Source organism: Trachinotus anak, unplaced genomic scaffold, assembly GCF_046630095.1.
Source record: "Trachinotus anak isolate AG129_WGS33_773 ecotype Australia unplaced genomic scaffold, CSIRO_AGI_Tana_v1 ptg000020l, whole genome shotgun sequence".
Taxonomy (NCBI): Eukaryota; Metazoa; Chordata; class Actinopteri; order Carangiformes; family Carangidae; genus Trachinotus; species Trachinotus anak.
In genome coordinates this window covers 973,034-982,690 of record NW_027273871.1, presented here as the reverse complement: position 1 = coordinate 982,690, position 9,657 = coordinate 973,034, and the positions used below count along the sequence as shown (strand labels likewise).

The 9,657-nt window shown below is 38.5% G+C and overlaps 1 protein-coding gene across 1 annotated transcript; it reads left to right on the top strand.

Annotated features, from left to right (window-relative positions):
- Positions 1-47: 47 nt before the first annotated feature.
- On the top strand, positions 48-9,118 carry ufm1 (ubiquitin-fold modifier 1). The gene is made up of 6 exons (XM_071506142.1): positions 48-186; positions 288-344; positions 2,562-2,619; positions 4,947-4,986; positions 6,715-6,747; positions 8,677-9,118. Coding segments are annotated over exons 1-6 (264 nt in total). The 5' UTR covers positions 48-184; the 3' UTR covers positions 8,751-9,118.
- The last annotated feature ends 539 nt before the right edge of the window (positions 9,119-9,657 follow it).

Sequence of the window (9,657 nt, the reverse complement as noted above, 5' to 3'; positions counted from 1 at the left end):
TATTACACAATTTCGGAAAGGACAAATTTTAGCACTTCGTAAAAATACTAAAATACCGCTAAAAGCAGGAAATACACATAAATATGTTTCGCAAATACTATTAGGTGGATGACGTGTGTATGTACGGGTCCTTCGGACTTCCGGGTGTGTATAAACAGGTTGCTAACGGAGTCGCCCTGTAAAGATGTGAGTTTTAGTCCTATTTTTGTTAAATTTAGTTGAACATATTTGCTGGGAATTAGCCAGTATAAAGGCGCTAATCACTGTCATTTCCTTCTCTTCATTAGGTCTAAAGTAACGTTTAAAATCACCCTGACGTCGGACCCCCGGCTGCCATACAAAGTGTGAGTACACTGACAGCTCAGCACTAACAGCTTTACATCTTTGTACATTTTAGATCTTGAATCATTTGTGAAACACTGGTTTCAGCTGACCGCCACCACAAACTCAAATATTTTTGCTGCTGTGGAAACTTGTGATGAGGTGTTTTACCAGAGCTACATGAGCTGTGGTCAATGATACAACATCTGTTAAACTGAGATTCACATGCTGACACTTAATGTACCAGCTAACAGTTCTGTTTACTTCCGGTTTTTATATTTTGCTATTTGTATTAGCATCTTATTGGTATGGCTGGTGGACCTTGTAAAATGTTTTCCTGGTTAAAGTAAGAAGTATAGTTATGGCTGTCACATTAATTCGACACCTTCAGCAATGAAAACTGTGTTTTGTCACAATCAAGCACAGGCATGTCTTCAGACCTATGAAAATACTTTGTTTGGAATAATAATAATTTGTCTTTCATATATGTAGTTTCTCCACGAAATAGTTTTATTGCCATGTTAAAAAAACATTATCAATGAAAATGCAAATATTGTTCATTTTGCTGGGCAGAAGATGTTTCTAACTTCACGCTAAAGCCATTTCTCAGTGTATGTGCTCTGGAGGCTTCGAGTTTCCACATCACATGTGTAAGTTGCATACTGAACCACAGCCGGCCTCCAAACTAGTTGTGACATCTTAATTGCATAAATCCTGTTATCGCAGATTAAGTAATTTTACTTTAACGTGCATAGAGAGGAGTGCTTAAAGATTTCATTCACTACTGTTGACTGCTAGTGTGTATGATCCAAGGACGTGGAGGCCCTATTAAGTGTTATTGTTTTGCAGAGTGTGAAGAAACTGTCACACCAAACGTCCATAAAACTACAGATAATCTAGGTTTGAACTATCAAAAGTACTTCTTGATCTTGATCTTCAGGAGCCTCTGTGCTAGTCACTACACATACCCTATTTGAAGCAGCTGGGATTTCAATTATTTGAATTAGTTTTTTCTGCAGCATTTTTGCCACTTTCCATTGGGTTTTTAGAGGCTGATTCAAGGAAGTTTATGGGTTATATTAAATGTTGTGTGTTTCTCTGTCAATAAACCAGACACAGTGTAAAATTCATTGTGGATTTACATGTTTTCTGTCCCTTTTATCTCTACATTTGTCCTGTGCATGGTAATACAGTGCTGGAATGAGCCACTTTGCTGCAGGAAACAGGGTGTTTACCATGGGTCAACCAGATACTGGCAAGAGTGATGAAAATCAGACACAGAAGTGTTAGTTAAACTTTTGAGTGTCCACAGCCATTTTTCCACTTGATGCATTTTAAATTTCGTGAGGGGATTTTAATGTGTGCAAGTGCATAGTTTCAAAAATATTGAGCCATGCAGACTGTTCTAATATTCTAACCTGAAAACGCACAGGGAGTGAATTCTCTAAGGAGGCCTCACTGCAGCTGTTAATGTCTTAGCATGAACACAGGGATGATATCGGCAGTAAATGAGGCATCATATTAATTCTGGCAGAGGACTGAACCTGAGGACACCGTCAGTCTCTTCAGCTTATTTTTTATAATCAGTAATCACATTCAGTTCCCGCTCACTCTCAGTTAAGACAGTATGTTGGTCTTTGTAATATGACAAGCTTTCACTGTCTTACAATTCTGAGGCTCTTCTCTCGGCTTCTTGCTGCTGTGCTGATGGTGTCAATTGATTTTGCCCTCCACCACCTCAGTTCCCTCTATATTACCTTACTTGGTGATCGCATCTCTAGCCTTGTGATTTTTTTTTTTCTTTTTTAATCTCACATCGCAGCAAATATTTGTGTTGGTTTATATTTTTATAGCTCTTGAAGGGGGGCGGTTCTGCACTCCCTGCTGAAAACTGTACTGCAGGATTCATTGGAGAAGCATCCTATTATACCATAAATGGTCTAACACGTTCTGACCGAAATGACTCTGACAGAAGTAATGTTACACTCAATTTAGCCTTGTAAAGAAATTTTTCCTTTTGTTCTCCTCTTTCCGTGGGATGAGGCTGGGGGAGGGGGGGGGGGGGGGGGGTTGTTAAAGTGTTTGGTCAGCTACAGATTTACAATAGGTTGAGAGATGATAATTAATCATGTGGCACTCCCGCTTTAAAGAGTAAACAGTAAAACATGGGGAATAAAGTAAAGGCTGGATTTTATGGTGTTTGATACTAAATCCTGTTTAAATGCATTGCTCTGTTACAGATTAAGTGTCCCAGAGAGCACACCATTCACAGCAGTTCTGAAGTTTGCAGCTGAGGAGGTAAGCTTGTGGTTTGTTCTACACTACACATGTGAAATAAATTCCTCTTGAATGTTGAGAGTTGATAGTCTGAAAAGTTAGAGATGCTTTATATACTGTCAGGCAAACAGAGGGACATCAGTTGCTGACTAAAGACATTCAGGTGTTAATCATGCCTTTTCAGTATAGCGACCCTTTGGCGTGGACTCTCACGTGACATCCTCACACTCAAACGGAATACAGTGACACTAAATCAATACATAGATTCCTCAGTCTAATAATCTAATATGTTTTCCCACTTACTATGAATATATAGTCCAAGGCTTTGATATTTGCTTCACGTCGGACTGAACTTCACTAGTTACATTTAGCCTGAACGTCTTGTAGATGAATATGCATATATTCTGTGTGTGCGAACATGTTTGAGATCATTTAGAGTGTCTCCATTGCACAGTTAGTCCCTCAGAGAGCACTAACAAGTTTATTATCAATCTGCTCAGTACATATCTTGTTCCCAGTTCTTAACTTATTTATTTATGATTCAACACAGATTTAAAAAATCAATAACATTAGCATAACTTCACAACAAGACTCAACATTTGTTGTTTAAAATCTGAAATCTTAGGAGTAAAAGGCAGGAAAAATAAAGTCACAGATAAGGTTAAATACATACATGCTGGTGTAAAACCCCAAAAGATTTCCCCCTGCAGAAGCTATGCATAGAAATACTTAAAAAAAAAAAAAAAGAAATCCATGTCATGAAAGTTTGCTTTATATGCCTCTGTATATCAGTCGATAAATCGTTATCTATTTTGTTTTGTTTTCAACTCTGAAATATTGGTATTAGTATCGGCCAGGATCTAATCTCAATATGATTAACCAAGCTTATTAACTGGGCAAATCTGGTATCAGCAATTATACATGACCTTTACTATACTGAACAGACACAGGGTGCATTTCAGCTGCATAGTTCATTCTTCTTGATTGGCTTGTATTTTAATCAGTACAGCTGTCTGCACAGGCTGCGTAATGCCTCAGGTGTCACACACGCTTTTCACAAATAACCATGACCTAAAGCCTCTTTTTAGGCTTCAAGTCTATTTTCTTCCATTTTACACTCATCAACACACAGCAGCACTGAGGCTGAACGCAGCCTGACAGAGGACTGTGGCTGCTGCTGCTGCTGCTGATGTGTGGCTTTTACAATGTGTAGACGGGGCATTAATGTGCTTCTCTTACAAACCAGCATCCTGGTGGGATATAAATTTCACATTCGATGTCTGGCTTTGCATGGTCTAATCTTTGAGGCTCCATTAAGCCAACAGAGAGATGTTTATAATTTTAACTTGTAAAAGAGCAAAGTGTTTAAAAGAAGACTGTTGTTCACAGAGCTACTGGGATGCTGTTTTTCTTTTTCTTTTTTTCCCCTTTTTTGGCAAAAGCTCACTTTCCAAAGTGGTTGGTAAATTATTTTGAAATTAAAATTAAATTATTTTACTTGGTAATAATCAGGGGGTGATTAAAACATTAACAGTCCTTTTTTAATCCTTTACAAACTATATTTTATCGACCATTTTTATGCTGCATCAAACAAAGCTCCATTAACACCCATTCATTCTTAATATAAACTGTAGCTTGTGTGCTTCTTGTGCTACCTGGCAGTAGTTTGTTGAGCAGCACTCTGCTAACCCTATCTCCCCGGTGACAGACTGATCCCAGCGTCCTTTCACTGCAAATCCCTCCAGCCCACATCCCCCCTCTGCCGAACACTGAAGTAGGACATGTATTGTGACCGCCCTGAGTGATTTTCTTCCAGAAATTCAAGCGTGGCTATCTCTCCCTCAGGCTCTTTCCTAACTCTGTGTGTGTGTGTGTGTGTGTGTGTGTGTGTGTGTGCGTGTGTGCGTGCGTGCGTGCGTGTGCGCATGTTCATGTGGGCCTGAATTGGTGTGAAAATGCAAACACACGTGCGTCTGACAAGCGTGAAAGTTGGCAGACAAAGGGCTGAAAACAAAACGCACAACACAGCATTTTCTTTTTCGCTCGTTTCACAAAGTTTGTGTCTGAAGACACTGCAACCGCAGCTCCTATGATGAAGTTGTCACCCAACAAAGCCAGCGTATCTCATTGTGCTGACTCACTGGATGAAGCTCTCTCTCTCTCTTGATGATTTATTCACAATGTGTCTTCAGGCCAAGTGAAACTGAGTAGCAACAGGTCCCTGATTATTTAACCAAAATATTTTAGTGCTGCTGAAATTCCCAAAAAGTCAAACAGTAGCTTTATTTGTGAGTTTCACTAGCGGGGATGTGTGATCATTGTTCTCTCTTTTTTTTTTTTTTTTCCAGTTCAAAGTGCCGTCAGCAACCAGCGCAATAATAACAAATGGTGAGTTTGGGGGGAAAAAGTCTTTCTGCTAATGATTTTTTTTTTTTTGTTTCTTTAGCAAATTACTCCAAGTGACATGTTTACCAGCTTGACGGTTATTAAGGACAAAGTTAGATTAGAGTGACCTTCATTCTTGTAGAAAAATGTTTTGACAGAAACACGGGTACGTTTCAAAACCTCAGCACCAAGCTGGAAGGATTTGAGGGAGCTCTTGAGACCGCAGTGTGATCCTGGAAGTAAGGTCATACATGAAATACTCTCCAGTCAAATAATGACACATCATACTGATCAGAAAACCTGAACATTTTCCCTTCAACATCCAGTGCTTATAGACAACATAGTCATACTTAACAGTATGTCTATAATACTACATATAGTAGTATCAAGAGCCAAGTTAAAAATTTGGTTAATGTGTAAGATATATTAAACCAAGAGAAAACACATTGTTGCCTCAATATTTTTCACATTTTTTCAAATTGAGATTGAAGATATATTCTGTAACATTCCCACTGTTTGTCCAGTTTGTTTTTATTATTTACAAAGTCTTATCTTTTTCTGCTGCTGCACATTAAGTGATGTAATGTTCCTTTAATACGAGGTAGTATCTGCATCATCACACAAGAAAAATGTGGAATACTTGACAAATTTATTGTTGTATTTTGAGTCCAGTTCCTGAGTTTTAAGTGAGAAAATTGAGTGTGTTCCTTGTAGCAGTACCAGTGTTACTTACAGCAGCTTTAATTAATGGCAGCCTCTGTTTCTGCTATTAATTCAGCTTGACCTTCATTGATCTGTATCAGCTACCAGCTGGAATTGCAAGAATGCTGATGGCACTTATCTAATCCCCCGAACCCCACTAACACATATTGACCCATAATTGGCACAACATTTTGTTTGTACACTAGAGACAAATGAAGGAGCAAATTAGCGCCTTGATAAAATAGCAATTAAAGATGTTGGTATTCAGAAATAAATCACATTACTCGATATATACTGCTAGTAGTAATTTATTTGACTTGATTGAGAACGTGAAATATTAAACTAAATTTAAGCATTTGTATGCATATGTACACACATACATCCTGTAAAATGTAAAGATACTCAGCAGGATTCATCCAGGCACAGAACACTTGTAACCACAGTTTCAGTCATCACTGGAACAAATTACAGTAAATTGTCTTTGTAGCTGTTAGAGGGAAAATTGTCAGCTTATTCATTGTTTCCTGACAATTACACTGTGCAGTGTCACATAAAAAAAAAAAACTGATGGTGTTTTTGTTTACCTCTCCACCTCTACGCTAACAGTGTTATAGACAGTGCTATAGACGGAGAGCGGTGTGCCTGATGTATTTTGTCACGTACTGAAGGTTAGTCATAAAAAGATGACATTTCCGCAGGGCTGTGGGAACATATTGGACATATGAGCGTTGCACTGAGATGAGGTTTCTGTTGAAATGGCTCAGATATGACCGCCACGTTAAAAATGAGTTTTAGTTTTATCAGTGCAGAATTAATGACTGGGCTGTTATTATTCCAGATAGAATTGCCTGCTGCTGAGGCACGCTCTCATTTTTGTTGCCTAGTGCAACATCATTATGGATGAACTGCTGATATTGTAAACGGTCTTTTCTCATTACCGTGCTACTCATTTGCATGACAGTCTATTCATTTTACATTGTATTGTTGTTTTTTTTTTTTTTTGTTCTTTCTTTCATTGTTGGCTTGCAGATGGAATAGGAATCAATCCTGCCCAGACAGCAGGTGAGTTGTTATGTTTGTTTTGAGCCAATGCCTTAGACGATCTTTGGAAAGCTACAGTTTTTACAGAAGAAAACAGTTGATGGTGTAAGATGTTGTTCAGTTGTATTACATTTTTTGGAAGCGTAATCAACCTCAGGGTTTTCTATTAAGCTCTTTACCACATATTAGTACTAGAATTAATAACCTATGGTATTATTACAGAATTTGAATAGATCCTGTTTCATAGTGCACTTTGGGTAATGTGTTAATAATAAAATTAATAAGACTACTTAAAGCAGTTGAGGATGGTTCCACAAATGATCACAAGGAAATGTAAGGTTTAATATGAAAAACCTTACCTGAGGTAAGTTAATAAATCAGTCTGGGGTAATGGTTAGGTTTATTTAGGTCGGGTTAAAACAGTTGAGTAAAGTTTGTATTATTGTAAGAAGTGACCATCAATTCCGAATGTAAGGGAGACAAATGTATGATGAATCCAGAAACATGCAAACAGTTACCACTAACAATACCAACTTGGAAAAACATGGCAGTGACACACACTGACTCTGAGACAGATCGTAGTGACAAACCAACCGAATTGTCTAATGCTAAAACTCATGGTGTGTCCAAACTGGGGTTTTGAAAATCTTTTTTTGTAGATGAACTACACCCAATCTGTCCCTAACCAAAAAACAAGTTGATGTAATCCGCACCATAATGCAGGGTTACATCACCACTGGGCATGCTCAAACATGAGCCACGTTGCATTGGTGTTGAGTGTGGTCAGAACGGCAACCGAGAATTAGAATGAAATAAAAATAGCTGTTGCACAGCTGAGGCAAACCCCAATACGTCACCACAGGAGCGGTTTTGTTTGATAGGATAAGTTGAAAAATTAAATGGAAAAAAACAAATTAAAATAAACTTGACTTAGCACGATAATCCTGACTTAACTGACTGAGTCTGTGTGTTTCAGCAGGCCTCAGAGTTGTTTATATGGAAATGGAGTTTATGGAGTCATGAATATAGATGCAGTGCCCCGAGAAGCAGTATTTAATGTTAAATTAAAAAGCGACCTCTGACTGGAGGCGAACTAGATGCACCAAGCTGTTTAGTCACTTGATTTTAGATTCCCATATTCGTGCTGAGCTGCAGTGAATCACTTTTTTTCTCTGCGTCAGCCTCCTTGGTGTTTCCCCCTGAGGTTCGCGCTGAAAGTGTAGCCCACCTCTCCTTATGTAAGTCATCACTTTCAACAAAGACAGGTAAACACATGACTGGGTTTTCTGCATAGAGCAGGATAAGATAAGGCAATGCCTGCTTCGACCGAAGGCAAGTTTGGGTTTTTCTGCTAAGAAAAGGAATGAGTGGTGGGCATTCAAAACAGCTTTTTATCTGCGCAACACTCATGCTGCGCTGTGCTGCCAAGAATAGCCTTGGTTCAGACACCTCTGTCAGATTGCCTTTTTTTTCACCCACTGCAGCCAGTCTACCTCATGTTCACAGGATTGAGTACATGGCAGAAACTGATCGGATGAAATTTTACATCCCTTTTCTCTCCACACATCTTTATAAAGCCAATATCACACCGTTCCATGATGATGAGCATGATTCCTGGTTGAATGAGCAAGTTAATGGATTCAATTACTTTGTGGTTATTATATATTATTCAAATGAACCTACTGTGTGTGCTCACTAATATACACCTGATGGATTGTGTTTTCTTAAATCTTTATATTAAGGTTTAAACTAATCAGTGACGGTAACATTAACAAACTCAGACGTTTTCAGTGTTTTTCTTTGCATAAACAATCATTCCAAATAGTTTTCTAGTCGGTGAGCTGACATGTTGTTTGCAGTGTAGCAGCAATAGTGACTGTAAAACCACCCTATTAAAGCACACAGATTATAAACTGTTCTCTTTATGTGGTGCTCTGTCCTGTGTTGCAGGGAATGTGTTTCTAAAACACGGCTCAGAGCTACGCCTCATTCCCAGAGACAGAGTGGGAGGACAAGGAGACTGATGCTTGCTTTTCCTCCTTGACGGCATAATGACTCACCCGGCAGAATCATATAACACTTGAGACCCAGGAAACACCTCAGCGTGTGTCATATTTATTTTCTGGCCCACAACTGACAGTGACTCACATGAGAATATATATTTAAACGTGACAATGACATGCTTACACACTCGCATGCTCCCTGCTTCTTCATCCTCAGTCAAGTTCGTCTGAAAGTGTCGCTGCATCAAAAGATTACCGAGTAATTAATATACACACACCCAGCAGCTGCATCCTGGGAAAGATTTTGGCTAAGATTAACCAACAGCTGAGTCAACAGTTATAGCTTTTGTATCTTTGTAAATGACAATAAACAACCAGTATGACTAACAGCACATGCCTATTTTGCAATGTTTACTTTTGTTTTTACTGGTATTGTGAATATGGTAATGTGAGAGATGAAGCTTTTTAAATTTTTTAAATATCTGTACAACATGCTTATAAGGACTATTATCTATGGGTCTATATTATGTGGCTGTTAATGCAGGTAAATGTCTGTACACATTAGTTGTTGTATGTCAGGCACCTGAAAAGTATTTCTCTTAAATACAGGACTTGCATCATGGACCTGTGCAGAACTTGTATTGTGGACCAGATTTTCCCATAACTTCCATTATCTACAGATGCAAACATTTGTTGCTAATGTAAAAGAAGTGTGTTGTCAAACTGTGCAGGCACGTGGATCTTTGCTGCCCTCTGTCAGGTTACATTTTAACATCAGTTTTGTACTCACCCAAATACCTCCTCTCTGAATTCCAAACCATGTGTTACGTCCCTTCTTCACACAATAAATATAAAAAGATAACCCTGAGTAATCTAAACTTTTTTTAAATATGCACGACTAGACTGATTAGGAGCTGAGGAGCAGGTG